Genomic DNA, 19,514 nt, shown 5'->3' on the forward strand with positions numbered 1-19,514 from the left:
GCGCTTTCCACGTCGGGAGGATGTCCCAAAGCGAGTAACGGCACCTGAGCTGGGGGTGCGGGGAGGGGAAAACGATGACCATGAGGTTGGTGTTGAGTTGGGAGGGAGTGAGGGAGGGAGGGAGGGAATCGGGATTAGGAAACCAGGGGAGCTTCCCAAGATGTTTGTTAACCTGCCCACACTCCCCATAAAGTGGTGGGGGAGGGCGACAGGTAAAGGGGGTTCAAGTCCCACCTTGTGACTGTGTCAAGTAAGCCCCCACCCCGCCCCTCGCCCCACCACAAGGGGCCAGGTCTGTTAAGTCCTGTAACGGGATAATAACGAGATGCGCTTTTCTTTATGTCACGGGGAATCGTTTCTTTAATAATAATCCTTGCATTTGGTACAGGGCCTTATCACGTCGTTGAGACGTCTCAAAGCGCTTCAGAGAATAGACTCTAAAGTGAATTGACTGTTTATTTTGTGGGCGAAACACGGCAGCCAATTGCGCACAGCAGCGTCCCACAAACAGTCGCGACCAAACTGAGTGACCAAATTATTAGTATTTTTTTTGAGGGATTACTATCCCCGGAAAAGCGATCCACCGATCAACTAACAACTGGGTTCCTACTTGCTGCTGGGTAAAGAGAGGTGTGTGGAGTAAGGAAACTTGCCCAACATTTTGTCCGGCCCAGGTCCTCTCGCTTGCGAGGCGAGTGCTCTAACCACTGAGCTACAGGATTCCACTCTTTGATATAAATGTAAATGTATATATTCTACCAATAAATAAATCTCTATATATTTTTAAAAATCAAGTGTAAGGATTAATTAATGAATTAAAATTTAGGTCTGTGTTTACTCACTGATCCGTTTACAGTTCTTCTGTGTAAATCTTGGAGAGGCTGCTTCAATCCTAATTTGTAGATTTCCTGCTTAGATATTTATCTGAATATCGAGCAGAGTTTTTCCCCTTATGTCTTGGATATAAGAAACGCAATGAGATTTCGAGTATCTATTGCTTTCTGCTCTGCAGACGGAATGGAAAATATCAGAATTAAACCCACTCTCAGTCTATGTATGTAAAGATTATTATTGTTACTATTTGTTCTGTTAAGGTGCGCTGTAAAGTTATAAGAGGAGGGAGACAATAATAATCCTTCCATTTGATATAGCGCCTTGAGAGAGAACAGGCAGATGAGGAGTGAGGTTTAACCTCTCATCCGAAGGACAGAAGATGGAGAGAGAACAAGAAAAAATTCATTTGGATCCAGTTTCATTTTTTTTTCCAAACTTTATTAGGATTTATAGTTAAGCACTGGGGAAAAAGGTAGGATTTTCTCCTCTTTTTTTTGTCCACGTTCACTTTTCCGACATCAAAACATTTTCGACCAAACCACACCTGAAATTTTACAGCAACCCATCGGAATTATTATCTTCTATTCAATTTTTTTGCAGATCTTTTGGGGGTTGGGCGATAGAATTTCGGGGGGTGGGGAGGGGTGGGGGGGGAGAAGAGTCTAAACTGCGGCATTTCTTCATTTCTTCCTCTCCCGGCCTCAATCCCCTTCCCATGACAAACTGGGAGTACCCCTCCCTCTCTCCCCCCACACCGCCCCCCCCCCCCCCCCCCACACACACGCACCAGCCCCCCAAAACTGCGGGAACTCCACGCAGTAAATGAATGGACCAATTTGGAATGACACAATTCCGATTAACAGGGAGGAGTTTTCCCCTCTTTCCTCTCTCCCCCTGCCCCGACCCCACAGGCCTCCCCCACCCACCACAATTCCGGATTGCAATCCCAGAGCAGTCGTTCTATCCCGCAAGTCAACCCCCTAACAGGTAGGGTGGTCCTAGCTGGACAAGCAGCAGGAAAGCTTGCCAGGCAGTGCTACGTGGTTTTAGCTGGTCAGACTCCAGCCGTTACCCCCAACACACACTCTGGGGTCCCAAAGCCTTGGCTCTTGCCAACCTGCGCCTAATACTCTTCCTGAATTAAGTAAAGCGGGATGCATCCCTCCAGGGAGAGAGCACGCATTCCACTGCAACAATCTGTCTCGGGGAGTTCCACATCTCGGTGGGATGCATGGAATTCTCAGTTGGGTTTGGATTACTCTTAAGCAACGGTGATGGGTTTCTGCGTGTGTCAGACACACGCCTGCTCCAAAAATATACAGTTTTACCATCCACACCCGCCGAGTGGGTTTCACGGTTAACAGTCATCGAAAACAAAAACTCTCCCATCGAAAGACTCCCCAGTAAGGTAAGAAATGCCACACGTCAAAGTAAATCTCTCCCCCTACCCCCCCACCCACCCCATCCCCCCACCCACCCCACCCCCCCCACCCCCCGCCTCGTAAGTCGAGCCTCTTAAAACTTTTGGAAATTACAAAAATAAAAATCAAAAGGAAACCTCCCCCACAAAAAAATACTTTTCATACATACATAATACACATATATGTATATAAAATGTTTCTTTTTGTCGACTGTTCACTCGGGTTCCGTAAACGCATTAAAAGGGAACACGGTTAGGAATATATATATTATAAATGCGTTAATATTTAATCACAGTGTGACGTTGCTCCGTGTTGTGAAAGATTATTTTTCACGGGGAGGAAGGGGGCTGAAATTCCACCCGTGGGTTAAAACCCGAGGTAAAATTTAAGACGGCGCAGAACTGTGTCAAAACACCTCAATTCAATCTCCGTTGGGTTTCTTGGGTCCATCTCAAGACCCCCTTCTTTGCCTGCACCTTCGGCCTCTCTCCCCCACCCCCACCCACCAACCCACCCTCCCTGGCTTTTCCACCCCTCCCCATTCCAAGCCCCAGCTCAGGGGCAAAATCCTTGACTGTCCAGGTCCTCGGGACGTCCTCCCGACGGGCAGGGGGCGGTGTGAACACAATTTGTTGTCGTCGTCCTTGTTGTTTGTTGGTGATGGTGGTGGCGGTGGGGTGGGGCGGTGGGGTTGGGGTGGGGGTGGAAGAGAGAGGGTGGAATCTCGGCCCTGTTCGGCCGTGACTTTTTACAGGAAATTAAAAGGATGCTTCGAGGCACATGGCACTTTGGCTCGCACGTGACAAGCAGCAATTTTGCTTTGTGTCGTATCGGGCCCCGCACACAAATCAGCTCACAATTATCTTTGGATAACAGAAAAATTGACTCGTCACCGACAAAGACAAGTGTTTTTTTTTAAGGCGTTTCAAATATATTCTTGTTGATGAATAAACGCTGTTCAATCGCTATTCTCTCTCTCTCTCTCTCTCTCTCTTCCCCTTTCTTAATTTCTCTCTCTCATCTCTCTCTCTCTCACGCACATAATCTCTCTCTCTCGCTCTCACACACACATAATCTCTCTCTCTCTCTCTCTCAGGTCAAAGTTTCTGAAGAAACCGAAACAACTAACAATCTTTTCAAGAATAAGGCTTTTCTAATGCAAGATATTCCCCCCCCACCCACCCCGCGCCCCCCCCTCACCACCACACACACACACACACACACAGAAAATAACATTAATAAAATTGGGACAGACATAAATGGTAGGAAGAGTAGCTTAACCAAAAAAAATGAAGAGTGACACACTGCCGCCCCCCGCCCCCCAGCGCAAACTGAACATCCCTTGTGTATTGGTATGAAAAATAAATTGAAACTCCCCATATTCTAAAATCTACAAAACCAGAATAACCCAAGGCATCTGCCTGTCTGTCTGTGTCTGTCTGTCTGTCTCTTCTCAGTCTGTCTATCTCTCCCTGTCTGTCTGTCATTCTCCCTGTCTCCGTCTGTCTGTGTCTCCCTGTCTGTCTGCCTGTCTCTCTCCCTTTCTGTCTTCCTCTGTCTGTCTGTCACTGTCTCTCCCTGTCTGTCTGTCTGTCTGTCTCCCTCTGTCTGTCTCTACCCGCCTGCCTGTTTCTCTCTCTCTCGCTCTCTCCGTCACTCTGTCCGAATTTTTTTCAGCGCTCTGTACCAAGTGAAAGTGAAGTGGTTTGGGGGCGGTGGGTGGGAGGGGGGGGTGGGGAGAGCAGGTATGAGCTTATCTTCGAGATGTCGTAGACGGAAAGTGTATTGCGAGTCACCATCACTATTGTACATCTGTTGTTTGGGTGACACTTGGGTTTCAAATGGAAATTGTGAGGCAAAACATATGCTTATAGAAATGCCGTTGTTTGCTGTTGCTGTTGACGTTGGAAGTGAGTTCGCAAAGCCTGGGACACACGGAATGCTACAACACGCAAACAGACCGTTTGGCCCGACTAGTCAGTGGCTGGGAAGTCACACGGACACACGCGAGCGCACGGACACGGACACGGACACACCCACGGACACGAGCGGTGCAACGCGCACAGACACGAACACGCACAAGAGCAGAGACAATCAGCGGTGACGGGGTGGAGGTGGGCTCAGGGGCAAAGTCACGTCCTGGGCCAAATGGGGCGGGGGCAATTGAGGAAAAAGGAGGGAGAGCGCGAGAGAGAGAGAGAGAGAGAGACAGAGGGGGAGAGTGTGGGCGGAGAGAGTTGGGGAGGTGGGGGCGAAGAGAGAGGGAGAGAGTCGGGGCGGGGAGAGAGAGATTGAAGAGAGAGAGAGAGAGATTGAGGAGAGAGAGAGAGAAATGAAGATACCCGACTCTGCTCCAGCTGGAATTGTCGCTCGGGAAGCGGGAAGTGGAACGCCATGGTTTTCACGCCAAAAGGAGAGCGCGCGGGGGGGGGGGGGGGGGGGTGGGGGGAGAGGACGCTCCCGGGCGATCTGCCACCTTTCCGCCACAGCCACGAGCAGCTCGTTTAAGTCAGTCACAGCGCACTCGGCTCTGACAATCAAATCCTAAAGATAACCCCCTTCCTTTCCTCTCTCCCGCCCTCCCCCCCCCACCCCAATACACTGGCAATCACAGACTCCAGCCCCTCCCCATCCCAAATACTCCAGAGCCAAACAAAGTCGTCGGAAACTAACATGCCTGGTGAGCATTGGCACCGACGTACCCGTGACACAAACACTCCTTGTGCGCGTGTGTTCATGTGTACACTCGCGCGCGCGCGTGTGTGTGTATGCGTACACTTGCGTGTGTTCACGTGTGTGCACGCGTGTGCGCTTGCGTTCGGATGTTCGCACCTGTGTGTGCGCGCGCGCGTGTCTCTCATGCTCTCTCTCTGGGAGACTTGCAACGACCATCAGACACACACACACACACACACACACAGATGGTGTGAATCTTCCAGAGGGGCCAAGAATAAAAAGGTCATTATTGGCTAAACCAAACTACAGCTCAGCCCTGAGCGAGAGACTGGGTTCTCGTGGCTAAAATTAAAATCTGCACAAACACCCTGTACGCACCCTCCACATTAACGCTACCCCACGTGAAGAGCGCTATATAATATTATAATAATCCTTGTATTGGATATAGCACTTTTCACGTCTTCTCAATGTCTCAAAGCGCTTCACAGAATAGTGAATTGACCGTATATTTGTGGGCGAAACGCAAGTTGTTGTTGCTGTACTGTCTATATCCTCTCGGCTTTTAATAACCCTTTCAACGTGTGTCTGCTACAAAAAAAAGTGCATGATATAATGTACGTTCGGGGGAGGGGGAATATCTCGGTATAATTCCCCCCACCCCAACCAAAAAAGAAAAAAAAAATCGCTGTGGGAATGATCCAGTGTGTAATGTTACGTCGTTCGGACAGACAACCAAACCACAAGCTGTCCCCCACTCCCGCCCCCTCCCACCCCAAAAAAACACAATCAACCTTCTCTCCGCCCCCCCACCCCACCCCCGCCAGCACTGCCTGATTACCACACCTCACACCGCTTTCCGGGGTTCATCGGGGACCCCACGGGGCAATTGAAATGTTCGGCAAAGTCTTTGGAGTTGGAGAGGGTCCCGATGACTCGGACCCTGGCCGGGCTGTGGGGGTCCGTGATCAAACCCTCGTGAGCGCTCTCAGGGGTCCGCACCGAACACCACACCTGATGGACACCGGAGACATTTGATGAGTCCAGGCGAAGGCGCATTCAGTACAGAAACCATTAAAAAAAATCGTGTGGTTGAGGCGTCTCAAAGCGCTTCACAGGATATACTGTAAAGTACAGTGACTCTATATTTCATGGGCGAAACATGGCAGCCAATTGCGCACAGCAGCATCCCCACAAAGAGTCGTGGATTGAGCGACCACATTTTTTTTTGAGGGATTATTACCGTCGGAAAGCAATCCGCCAATCGACTAACAACCGGGTTCCTCCTTATTGCCGGGTAAACAGCACCGTGTGGAGCAAAGGAAAACTTGCCTACGGTCCTGTCCCGCCTGGTAATCAAACCTGGGTCCTCTCGCTTGTGAGGTGAGCTGCGCTAACCACTACACTGCAGGACTCCACACTACCATTTGAGCGCTCAAGTCTATCTCTACTCAGACGGCAATCAACGACCGGGACTGGGTTGCCAGGAAAGGTGGTCGAGGCCAGGACACTGGGACTCGTGTAAAGAAAGAGGAGCACGATTTTCACGGTGATCCGCGTTGTGCTTACTTACCTGTGCAAACCCGACGAAAAATAGCTGTTGGTTGGTGAGTTCGATGACAGGCAGCTGGACTTCTTTCCCATTCTTTCTCACCCAATTTGTGTACGCCTGAAATTGGCATAAAACGCATTCAGCTCCAATTCTACATAAATGATAATAATAACAGTCCTCGCATTTTGATGTAGCGCCGGGTTACGTCTTCGAGACGTCTCAAAGCGCTTCTCAGAATATACCATAAAGTGAATTGGCGGTGTGTTTTGTGGGCGAAACGCGGCAGCCCATTGCGCACGGCAGCGTAAACTCTAGTTTAGAAAGGCAGCTTTACGTTAATCGCAAACCGTGCACAACCCAAAACATTTATTTTGTATTTAATTATTATTTAATCGATAAATATATACCCCCAAATTTTAACGCTAAAATAATAGAATTAGAATCATTTAGGATTTAAATTATTATAAAACTAATAATTGTTATTATAATATATTACATTGATACCATAATTTATAATCGACAATAACAAATAAACTAATACTAACAATATATTATAAATTGCAATTTATTATTGAAATAAACCATTTAACTTATGACTATTAATTATTTATTCAAACCAGGAACTTTATTATTTGTGTTTATTACAAATGAATTCATTATTAGCAATACTAATTCATTATTGATAATTCTTTACCATATTTATGATCGCATTTATAAAGTGCTCCGGACGCTGAACAGCGCGATATAAACGCTAAATAATAAAAAATAATAATCCTTGCATTTGATACAGTGCCTTGAGACGTCTCAAAGCGCTTCACAGGATATACTGTAAAGTGTAGGGACTGTCTGTTTTGCAGGCGCAAGTTGTTGAATATTAATTATTAATATTTTTTGAACTCGATTTTATCAGTAGCGACCCCGGGCGCGGGCGCAGACAGACGTACGTGATAGGCAGCCTTGAGGCCGCCGTTGTCGGCGATGTTCTCGCCGAGCGTCTGTTTGCCGTTCACGTGTTCGCCGTTCACCGTGTAGCGGCTGTACTGCTTCACCATGCACTCCGTCCGGTTCTTGAAGTTCTCCACTGACGAGTTCTGCCACCAGGGACGCAAGTTGCCGTCCTTGTCGTACTCTCTCCCTATGACCAGAAACCGTGGCGTAAAACAGCAGTAGCCACAACATTTTCCAATTGTACAGCGCCTCCGACATCAGGAGGACCTCCCAAGGCGCTGGATAGTCAGGGATTCCGCACCTAGAAGCCACTGGGCTCCCCCTTACACAACTGCAGTGGTTATACAGCTGTAGTTAATATATTTATTTATTTAAAGATAGATAAAGGAGGAGGAGTGGGGATGGGGTGGAGAGAAGGAGGTGATGCGGAGGGATTGAGGCAGAGATTTCCAGAAGTTAGGGCCCAAAGTGATGCCTCACAGCACAATAATTCAAGTGAGATGCTGCGAGTTGCTAATACCTTGGTCATCGAAGGCGTGTGTTAACTCGTGGCCCATCACGACTCCAATGCCACCAAAGTTGAGCGATCTGCAGTGGTTGTGTTTTCCCCCCACCATTCGAAAACGGAAGAGAAAATGTCGGTGATTTGAACGCCCAAGTATTCAACATGTCATTTAGAATATTTCATACAGCGCTCGTGTTTGATACAGAGCCTTATCACGTCGTCGAGACGTCTCAAAGCGATTCACGGGATTTTTACTGTAGACTGGTGTGACTGGGTGGTAATTTGTGTGCGAATGAGGCAGCCGATTTGTGCACATCGGGAGGTCCCACAAACAAATAGCGCCTTTCGGAAAGACGTCCAAAGGAGCTTAACGGTAATGGCTAGGCACCTGATGGGGCGGTGGGAAAGGGAACCGAAAGTGGGGTCAAAGGGAGAGGAAGGTCCCGAGATGTATCTTGTATCGAGATGTATCTTGAATGAGGTGAGGGAGGGAGAGCGAGAGCGAGGTGGAGGGACACTGTGACAAAATAATAATAATCCTTGTATTTGATACAGCGCCTTAGCACGTCTTCGAGATGCCTCAAAGCGCTTCACAGAACACACCGTGAAGTGGAGTGACTGTGTGTTTTGTGGGCGAAACGCACATAAAATTAACAGGACGCGAATCAATGAGATGGGCTGTGGAAATGGATGTTTGAGCCTGTGTTGAAACGCATGTCGTTCCGCAGCGAGTCGCTCACTTTGGACTGTTTTTGGCGTAGAAGGGCGCTTGCAAAATGCCGGCCGGGAAGACGATCTCGTTTTTGGTGGGCAGGTAATACGCATTCACTGTGGGGGGAGTCATGCTCCATCTGGAATCAAGAGAAAAACACATCAAGGTTCAGACCACATTCCTCCTCCCTCCACTCTCCCCCTCCCCCTTCCACTTCACAATTCTACATCCCGAACCTCCCTAACTCCCTCCCTCTATCCTCGCCGGCTTCGCCCTCATCGCTTTTCACGTCCCACCTTTAAAACCTGGCTCTCGGACCATGTCCAGGGTAAACACCCCTCCTCCCTCCCTCCCACACCCCCATACTCAGTGTCCGTACCTGCCGCTATACAGCGCTCCGAGATGTCGCCCCACGTAAAGGCTGTGCAAACACTAGCTGCTGTTGCTGCATTCAACAACAACAAGAGCAACAAATTGCCGTTAATGGTTCACCTCGCAGTAACTAGGAACCCGGCTGTTTAAGCCTTTCATGTTGGGAGGATGTCCCAAACCTCCAGATAATACAGCGCGGGGTGTGAACACACAACCTGTCTGATCCAGAGGCAAGAGAGAAAGAGAGAGAGAGAGAGAGAGAGAGAGAGAGAAAAAGAGGGACTGGCTGAGCCAGGCTGACAATAAATCATTGCTGATGAATTAGAAACATAGGAACAGGGGTAGGCTATTCAGCGCCTCGAGCTTGTTCCATCATTCTATAAGATCATGGCTGATCTGTACCTCAACTCCAACTACTCGCCTTCGCCCCATATCCCTTGATACCCTGACCTAACAAACATCTCTCCACCTCAGCCTTGTGAATGTGAATGGATCCAGCCATAATCCACAGCCTTTTGGAGGAGAGAGTTCCAGATTCCTTTGGGTGAACAGCTGCCTCCTGATTTTACTCCTAAATGGCCTGAATGGTTGGCTTGTGAGGAGCGGCCCCCACGGTACTCACTGGTCACGGTTGGGTAGTTTGCGGAGCTGGTCAGCCATGACCCTGGCTGAGAAGTTGTAGAAATTCAACATGTTTTGGAAGAAAGAATCCTCCAATACTTCGTACTGAAAGAGGAAACAAAAAGGCAGAAGTTACTGGTTTACCCGGCAGTAAGTAGGAACCCGGTTGTTAGTCGATTGCCAGATGGATCACTTTCCAGGAGTATTAATCCCTTAAAAATAAAAAAAATTTGGTCACTCAATGCACGACTGTTTGTGGGGACGCTGCTGTGCGCAATTGGCTGTCGCGTTTCACCCACAAATATACAGTCAATTCACTTTACAGCATATTCTGTGAAGCGCTTTGAGATGTCCAGAAGACGTGGAAAAGCGCTATATCAAATGCGAGGATTATTATAATTATTAGTATTGCTGCAATGTCTTGCAAAGAGAGTGAAGTGAGTGGCTGATTTTATCTGGTAGAGGAGGGGGGGATTGTCAGCAGGGACAACGGGAGAGAGAAACTCCCTGAAAGGCCAAAATACTGCAGATATTGGAAACCTGGAATAAAAACAGAAGTTGCTAGGAACACGCAGCAGGTCAGGCAGCATCTATGGAGAGAAGGGATTTGAATGTAAGGACCCAGAAATCCCTTCTCTCCATAGATGCTGTCTGACCTGCTGCGTGTTCCCAGCGACTTCTGAGAGAAATTCCCTTCTCTTTTCCAATAGTGGGAGATCTTTTAACGTCCACCTGAACAGGACAAGGATTGCCGGACGGACAGGGTGGTGGGGGGTGTGGGGGTGGATTCGGTTTAGCGTCACTTCCAAAGGGTGACAACTCTCACAATGCAGTGTTTCCCCCTCCCTTGCCTCCTTCAAGAGCCACAACAACAACAACTTGGATTTGCATAGCGCCCTCCACGCCGGACGACGTCTCAGAGCACTTCAAATTGAGACCCGTCTCAAGACCCTCCTCGTTGACCATACCTTCGATCACCCTACTTTCCCTCCCACCACCACCCCCCGCCCTCCACCCTCCCCTGATCCCGACCCCCCCCCCCTCCCCCAGCTCGGGTCTAAAACACTGATTGTCCGGCACCTTGGGACGTCCTCCCGACGAGAAAGGCGCTATAACGTTGTTGTCGTTGTTGCTGCTGGACTGGACGAGGTCAAGACAATATGGGAATGACTACAATGGGAAAAATTAACTGAATGAGCCGATACAGTCATATTCCCAATTCCCCCCTCACCCCCGCACCCCCCGGTGGGGAACTCTCTTACTTACGCCATCGTACACGTCATCCAGCTCCTTTACGTCCAAGATGAAGTCTGGAAAGCCGATCATGTCATAGATAGCGTCGGCCTGAGGAGAGGAGAGGAGAGGTGGGGGAAGCCACACACACGTGAGTTATAATTAAAGTCTCATTGGTTTCCAGAGCAGGTCACACACTGATAATAATCATGATCATAATAACCCATGAGGCACCAGATCAAAAAGTCTCCCCTTTCACTCTGATAATGGGCCTTGGGACGTCCTCCTGACGTGAAAGACGCTCTACGCGTTTCATTGGTTGTTGTTGTTGTTGTTGATAAACAGAGTCGCCGGCTTCCTGCGCGCTGTGCGCAAACAGGGAGTGATGTCAGCGGGTGCCAGACGCCCTGGGAGCTCCGACCAGCGCTGATCATGTTCACCGCGGCTTCCTCCACCCCTTCCCCCCCCACACTGCAACCCAGGCTCCTCCCCCACTGCAACCCAGGCTCCTCCCCACACTGCAACCCAGGCTCCTCCTCCCACCACTGCAACCCAGGCTCCTCCTCCCCCCACTGCAACCCAGGCTCCTCCTCCCCCCACTGCAACCCAGGCTCCTCCCCCCACTGCAACCCAGGCTCCTCCTCCCCACTGCAACCCAGGCTCCGCCCTCCACTGCAACCCAGGCTCCTCCCACCCACTGCAACCCAGGCTCCTCCTCCCCCACTGCAACCCAGGCTCCTCCTCCCCCACTGCAACCCAGGCTCCGCCCTCCACTGCAACCCAGGCTCCTCCCAGCCACTGCAACCCAGGCTCTTCCTCCCCCACTGCAACCCAGGCTCCTCCTCCCCCACTGCAACCCAGGCTCCTCCTCCCCCACTGCAACCCAGGCTCCTTCTCCGCCCACTGCAACCCAGGCTCCTCCTCCCCCCACTGCAACCCAGGCTCCTCCTCCCCCCACTGCAACCCAGGCTCCTCCTCCCCCCACTGCAACCCAGGCTCCTCCCCCCACTGCAACCCAGGCTCCTCCTCCCCCACTGCAACCCAGGCTCCTCCCCACACTGCAACCCAGGCTCCTCCCCACACTGCAACCCAGGCTCCTCCCACCCACTGCAACCCAGGCTCCTCCTCCCCCCACTGCAACCCAGGCTCCTCCTCCCCCCACTGCAACCCAGGCTCCTCCTCCCCCCACTGCAACCCAGGCTCCTCCCCCCACTGCAACCCAGGCTCCTCCTCCCCCACTGCAACCCAGGCTCCGCCCTCCACTGCAACCCAGGCTCCTCCCACCCACTGCAACCCAGGCTCCTCCTCCCCCACTGCAACCCAGGCTCCTCCTCCCCCACTGCAACCCAGGCTCCGCCCTCCACTGCAACCCAGGCTCCTCCCAGCCACTGCAACCCAGGCTCTTCCTCCCCCACTGCAACCCAGGCTCCTCCTCCCCCACTGCAACCCAGGCTCCTCCTCCCCCACTGCAACCCAGGCTCCTCCTCCCTCACTGCAACCCAGGCTCCTCCTTCCCCACTGCAATCCAGGCTCCTCCTCCGCCCACTGCAACCCAGGCTCCTCCCACACACTGCAACCCAGGCTCCTCCCCCCATTGCAACCCAGGCTCCTCCTCCCCCACTGCAACCCAGGCTCCTCCTCCCCCCACTGCAACCCTGGGTCCGCCCCCCACTGCAACCCAGGCTCCTCCTCCCCCACTGCAACCCAGGCTCCTCCCCCCACTGTAACCCACTGTAACCCAGGTGTGGGGTGCGTATGTGTGTGGGGGGACGGGGGGACGGGGGGGGGGAACAGATATAACTGTGCTCAACAATAAGAATAATAATCCTTGCATTTGGTATAGTACCTCATCACATCGTTCAGACGTCTCAAAGCACTTCACAGAATTGACTGTGTATTTTGTGGGCAAAACACGGCGGCCAATTGAGTACCGCAGCGTCTCACAAACAATCATGGACTAACTGACCAAATGTGTTTTTTTTTAGGGGATTATTACTGCCACAAAGCGATCTCCGAATCGACTAACAACCGGGTTCCTACTTACTGCCGGAGACTTGCGCGTGGACGTAAGGAAACTTGCCCACGGTTTTGCCCGGACCCGCCTGGGAATCGAACCCGGATCCTCTGGCTGGCGAGGCGAGCGCTCTAACACTACGCTGCGGGGACTCCACATATGCGCGACTGGCGAATGCTTTTAACCGTTTCATTGCGATAATTTCAGGCTACATCCCCCACATGAGCTGAAATGTGAGGCTGTAACTCTACCCCGGGCGGGAACGTCAGTGTATCTGAAACCTTCGGGCTAGGTTACGTTACCTCAGCGAGCTCGAGCAAGCAAGGAAACCAATACTTTACGTGACGGCAACAGCTGCCTCCTGCTTGATGCTGTGCTGACCTTCTGGTTAATGCCAAAGGAATGGTAACACGTCAGAGAGAAGGACTCGAGAGGGTGTAGGTACACGGGGCAAATCAGAAGTTTTTTTTTCCTTTTTTAAATTTGTTCTTTTTATTTTAAGCCAACGTTCAGAGGGCGTGTGCGGCTACTTCATCTCAAAGCGCTTCACACAATATATTGTGAAGTGGATTGACTGTATATTGTGTGGGCGAAACGCAGCAGCCCATCGCGCACAGCAAGTGTCTCAATCCACAAACAGTGATCAAATTCTCCTTTTCTTTTTTTTTTTAAGAGGGATTATTACCCCCAGAAAGCAATCCGCCATTCGACTAACAACCGATTTACTTACTGATCCTACTTACTGCTGGGTCAACAGAAGCCTGTGGAGTTAGGGAACTTGTCTAAAGTTTCGCCCTGCCCGGGAATCGAACCTGGGTTCCCTCGCTTGCTAACCGCTACGCTATGGAATTCTTAGATGCCAACAGGTTGCTTCCAAAGTCCTGAGGAACAATGTAAGCTCCTGGTGCAAGGAGATCTCAGATTGAGCCTCTCCTGGTGATTTTCCTGCTACAGATTCCTCCTCCCCTACCCCCGGGAAAGTATCTGGATTGTTTTTTTTGCCGTCAACTGACAAAGCCGGGCTCATTTTTCCCATGATCTCGGCGATTGATGACACAAGGAACCAGAACAAACAAATTGAGATGCAAAGTCCTTTGATGGCTTTATCGAGTTCACGCTTCCTGTATCTCGGTCTGAAATGCAGCTGCCATTTAAATTTTGTTTGGTTGTTTTTTTTTAAATAAAAGAATGTCTAAATATTTGGAAGAAACCTATTCCAATTGACGTCATGTTTGGTCCTGGAAACTATCAGGAATGTTGCTGCTTCTCTGCCTCGCAGCAATAAAGGGCAGCTAAATGCATGGAGTCCCGGTAGTGTAGGGGTTAAAGCACTCGCCTTGCAAGCGAGAGGACCCGGGTTTGATTCCCAGGTGGGGTGAAACCTTAGGCCAGTTTATTTCCTCTATTTTACCCAGGAGTAAGTAGGAACCCGGTTGTAAGTCGATTGGCGGATTGCTTTCCGGGGACAATAATCCACTCAAAAAATATTAATTTGGTCACTTAACTCACGACTGTTTGTGGGACGCTGCTGTGCGCAATTGGCTGCCGTGTTTAGACGACAAAATACAGTCACTCCACTTTATGGTATATTCTGAGAAGCGATTTGAGACGTCTGAACGACATGATAAGGCGCTATATCATATGCGAGGATCATTATTATTATTATTACCACTCTGACTTACTCATATCCAACTCCTCTGCCCACCCTCTAACATTTGAAATCTCCCCCCAACTCAATCCCTCTCCCCACTTTCAAATCCCACCTAAAGACCTTTCTTTTTGATGGTGCTTACGGTCGCCTCTCCCCCCATCTCTCCCCCTGGCTCGGGGTCAGACTCTGCCACTGTCAAGCGCTCCAGAATGCTACCCCGGGTGAAGGGCGCTAAATAAATGCAAGTCGTGGGGTGGAAGTCAAAAAACTCTACGAACCACAAATTCTGAATAACCAGGAAGAGTTCAGAGCAGAAATCAAATTACCTTTTCCTTAGCAGCTCCTCTGGTTTGGTCGTCCATCCACACCAACTTATCCAGTCCATTCTTAAAGGCCGTCCGGATTTCATTGATCATTTCTTCTGCCTGGGAATCACCGAGAGCAAATTGGTTAGATTTCTGTTAGGAAATAATATCTCGCGATACAGTGTATAGTTGGGGACATGACACGTGCAAGTGACTGCAAGGATGGTGGGAAGCAAACTTGGTCTTCTTTCCACCAGGAATTCTTATCTTCTTATGTTCCGTTGTTCTAAAAGATCATCCTAAATAATACTTGCGTTTGATCCAGCGACTTTCACGTCGGGAGGACGTCTCAAAGCATCTCGCGGGATTTTACTGAAAGTATAGTGACTGTGTGGCATAGTAGGCGAATGCAGCAGCCAACTTGCGTATGGAAACCGCAATCATCCGTGAAGCGAATGAGCAATTTTATCTGGGGGAGGAGAGGAAGGGGGGATTGTCAGCCAGGACGCCGAGAGAGAGAGGGAGAGAGAGAGAGAAACTCCCTTTGCTTTTCGAGCAGCAACATGGGATCCTTAATGTTGACCAGGGCGCAGAAGGGGAGCTCAGTTTAACTTGGGGAAATGGGATTTAAGAGAGCCGTAGAAACTTACAGCACAGAAGACCATTTGTGTCCGCTCTATAAAAGAGCAAATCCTTTCAGTTCCATTGACTTGCCCTTTCCCCATACCCCTTGCTTTGATTTCTGATAAATGGGTGGAACAGGCTCGATGGGCTGAATGGCCTCCTCCTATCTGTCCCTGTGCTGTCCATAGCAAGATGCCTGTGTGGGTAGGTCACTGGGAGCACAGGCTCCCTGGGGAAGCAGAAAGTGTTGATTCTTTCAAAAGCAAATCAGATAGATTTCTGTTAGGAAACAATATCTCAGGATAGGTATATAAGTTGGGACATGAGATGTGCAAGCGACTGCCAGTTTGATGGAAGGTGAACTGGATGGACCTTGGGCTTCTTTCGTCCTGCAAATTCTTGTTCTTTCCGTGTGGGTTGAAAATGAGCGAATACTTACGATCACTTTGCTGTCCTTGTCGAATGTCGCCTTCACGAACAGGGCTCCCAACGCAAAACCGAGCGTGTCGTCTGTGTTTAAGATGCACGTCTGCCAGCGAGGTTTGCAGGACTGTAAGGCATCGGGCGTTTAACAAAGAGACGGTTATAGGCAAGGTCAAAGAGGCAGGTTCTTAGGCAACAACAACAACTTGCATTTATACACACAGGGCAGCGTCCCTCAGCGCCAGACAGACAGGGAGTCCCGTAACTTCGCGGTTAGTGCACTCGCCTCTCAAGCGAGAGGACCCACCAGCCAGATCTCCCACCGCCACCCCACCCCCACACACGTCCAACCCCTCGATCTCACCTTTTTGGTGCCGTACAGAATCTGCATGAGCTCCTCCTCAGCGGTTTCGAAGCGCTTGTCCAGATTGCCGGCCGTTTTCTGCTCCAAATTCCACATCATGTAATTGTTCAAAACGCTGAGCCATTTCAACAGAGAAACACAAGGTCACAACAATAATAATAAATAACAAATAATAAATAATAATCACCCCTGCATCTGATACACTGTAAAAGGGATGTGACTGGGTGCAATTTTACAACTTCTCTACCTAATGAGTCAAGAGGCGAGAGGTGGATAGATATTTGTTAAGTCGGGGTATTAAGGGATACGGGGCAAGCGCGGGTAATTGGAGTTGAGTCACTGATCAACCATGATCTCGTAGAATGGCAGAACAGGCTCGAGGGGCTGAATGGCCTCCTCCTGTTTCTATGTTCCATGTGATCACCTCTTGTCGGTGTTATTGATGAGCTCAGACACCAGCTCCAGGTATTCCTTGGCGTACACAACCACAGGCTCTGTGTCGTTCAGTTCCTGGGGCGACAGAGCGAACGTCAGGAAGTCCATCCAATCGATGGCCGGCGCGAGATTCTACAGGAGTAACAACAACAACAACAAATGACGTGTACGCAGTGCCTTTCATGTCACGAGGATGTCCCAAGGCAGAGTCTCGGAGCGCTTAACAGTGGGGAAGCCTGATGCCGAGCTGGTGAGATGGAGTGAGGGAGGAGGTGACCGTAATCACAGTCAAAGAGGAAGGTCTTCAGTTGTGAGAGAGTTGGAGATCATTGCAGGTATGAACACAGAGTCACACAGGACATTGGAGGATGGTAACAGGCCATTCAGCCCGAGAAGTCCACTGTATACACACATAATGAGCGCAAAATACCCACGTCACGCACATCAAACATTGACCCCCCATACCACCCAATCCTGAACCCCCCACCCCCCCCCCCCACTGCCCTCACTCCCTACCAACCCAAGTCACCATAACCTCACTCTGCCCTCCCACACTCTCCCCCTCCCCTCCCGGGTCCTGAGTTGAGGGCCTGGCAGGTGGAGTGGGCAGCTGCTGTACTTGCCTGCAGGTCGGCGATGGTCATCTTGTGGTAAATCTTCTCCTCGTCCCTCCTCTCGTCCTGAGGCACCGTGATGTTGGCGAGGGCCGTCTCGAACTCCACGATCTGCTGCATCTGCAGGCGGCTGGAGTTACGCTCTCCTCCCAGCAGCACAGCCAGGTCAACCAGGTAATCCAGGTACACCTCCAGCACCTGGGAGGAGATCAGAGACATCAACAACAACGGCAATGATGACAACAACGACAACAACAACGATGACGACCACAGCGACATCCATTTATATAGCACCACTCACATGGAGCAGTGTGAAGGACACCATGTAATTTTTTAAACACAATTTGGTCGCTCAATCCACGACTGTTTGTGCGACACTGCTGTGCGCAATTTGCGGTTCTCCCACGAGTATACAGTCAATTCATTTAACAGTCTATCCTGTGAAGCGCTTTGAGACGTCTCGAAGACGTGGAAAGGCGCTAATATCAAATGCAAGGATTATTATTATGTGATCAGATCAAAAGCTTAGACTGGGAGCATCTGGGTTTGGGTGGTGGCAGCTGAATCAATAGTAGCTTTCAAAAGGGAATTGGATAGGTATTTGATAAGGAAAAATCTGCAGGGCTATGCGGTAAGAGTTGGGGGGTGGGTGGTGGGGGGAAGTAGGTCTAGTTGGTAGCTCTTCCAAAGAGCTGGCACTGGCACGATGGGTTGAATGACCTCCTTATGTGCTGTAAGATTCTACAATTCTATGAGTCTATCGACGTAGAAGAGGTTAGTGGTGCTCAGTTCAGGGCTGGAGGCTAAACCGAGCTGTTTGTCTGTTGTGGCCGATAATATATAATAATCCTTGAATTTGATACAGCATCTTATCGCATCGTCGAGACGTCTCAAAGCACTTCACAGAATATATTGTAAAGTGGAGTGACGATGATTTTGTGGGCGAAATGCGGCAGCCATTTGCGCACAGCGGGGTCCTACAAACAGTTGTTGACATAGTGACCAAATTATTGCTAGTATTGTTTTTTGGAAGGGATTATTACCCCCGGAAAGCGATACGCCAATCGACTAACAACCGGGTTCCGACTTACTCCTGGGTAAACAGTGTGTGGAGTAAGGAAACTTGCCTAAGGTTTCGCCCTAGACTAGGAATCGAACCGGGGTCCTCTGGCTTGCGAGGCGAGTGCGCTAACCAATAATAATGAAGTAAAATCTCCAAGAGTGAGTGAGCGAGCGAGCGAGCGAGCAGCTTGGAACAAATGAGCCACAGAAATGTTTCATAAGAGGCTGAAGGTCCTCTGACTGACTCACGCCAGCGCTCAGTTCATTGTGCCTTGTTCTAAAGAGAAGCGACAGTCCATTAGGCATCACTGAGGCGCATTGTGTGACCGGCCACGCCGAGAGGCTGCAGTGCGAATGGGCACCGAGCCAAACACAAGCTGAGAGTAAAGAGGGTAAACAGCCACACCAATAGGGCTCATTGTGTGTCCGAACACAACAACAACAACGACAACTTACATTTGTATAGCACCTTTGCTGTGGCTTCAAGGATGACTATATTCCTACTGTATTCAAATTGAATACAGTCAATTCACTTTGCAGTATAGTCTGCGAAGGGCTTTGAGGCGTCTCGAAGACGTGATAAGGCGCTGTGTCAATCGCAAGGAGTATTAGTGTTATGATTGTTATTACTCAGCAATCTTGTGTGTGGAAGGCCAGAACCGCTCTACGTTGCACAACCACAATTTATTCTGATCCAAGTTTGAATTTCTCAAAGTGCTACCACTGAAATATTCGAACACTGGGTAACAGGGGCTTTCAAAACTCAATATTAGCCAAATCTAAGGAGATCTCGGTTTGTATAATACACGTACGGACGTAAAACAAACAAAAAAAATCAACGCACGACATTTACGCGGCGCCTTTCACGTCGGGAGGACGTCCCAAGGCGCTGGACAGTTAAGGGTTTGCACCCGAGCTGGGGGGCTGGGATCAGGAGGGGTGGACGACAGGGAGGGTAGGGGGTAAGAGGGCGACTGATGAGGCGCAGTAGATGAGGAAGGTCTTGAGACGGGCCTTGATCGAGGCAAGGGACGGGTGGGGGCAACACGGACTAGTTGGGTTGTCGAATGGCTCCTTTTGCAACTAGTGTGAAAGCAGCTTTTGTACATTATTATTATTGTTATTATTTTAATATTATTATTGTTATTATT

At 50.0% G+C, this 19,514-nt stretch overlaps 1 protein-coding gene across 6 annotated transcripts in view; it reads right to left on the reverse strand.

Moving 5' to 3' along the window:
* The window catches only part of LOC103191403 (endothelin-converting enzyme 2), a 45,245-nt gene that overhangs the window by 8,736 nt on the left and 16,995 nt on the right, over nt 1-19,514 (reverse strand). For 5 of the 6 annotated variants that reach the window (XM_042339216.1, XM_042339219.1, XM_042339221.1 and 2 more), the window contains 12 exons: nt 17,311-17,499; nt 16,677-16,819; nt 16,253-16,367; nt 15,905-16,015; nt 14,863-14,961; nt 10,905-10,982; nt 9,640-9,743; nt 8,674-8,784; nt 7,949-8,016; nt 7,425-7,615; nt 6,502-6,597; nt 5,775-5,942 (listed from right to left, as the gene is read on the reverse strand). In XM_042339216.1, the coding sequence (XP_042195150.1) occupies nt 5,775-5,942; nt 6,502-6,597; nt 7,425-7,615; nt 7,949-8,016; nt 8,674-8,784; nt 9,640-9,743; nt 10,905-10,982; nt 14,863-14,961; nt 15,905-16,015; nt 16,253-16,367; nt 16,677-16,819; nt 17,311-17,499 (1,473 nt within the window). Of the gene's footprint in view, nt 1-5,617; nt 5,943-6,501; nt 6,598-7,424; nt 7,616-7,948; nt 8,017-8,673; nt 8,785-9,639; nt 9,744-10,904; nt 10,983-14,862; nt 14,962-15,904; nt 16,016-16,252; nt 16,368-16,676; nt 16,820-17,310; nt 17,500-19,514 lie in introns of those variants that run through there. The other variant, XM_042339217.1, reaches the window with a different exon arrangement.

The sequence above is a fragment of the Callorhinchus milii genome, unplaced genomic scaffold (genome assembly GCF_018977255.1).
Source record: "Callorhinchus milii isolate IMCB2004 unplaced genomic scaffold, IMCB_Cmil_1.0 Scaffold11, whole genome shotgun sequence".
In the NCBI taxonomy this organism is placed as follows: domain Eukaryota; kingdom Metazoa; phylum Chordata; class Chondrichthyes; order Chimaeriformes; family Callorhinchidae; genus Callorhinchus; species Callorhinchus milii.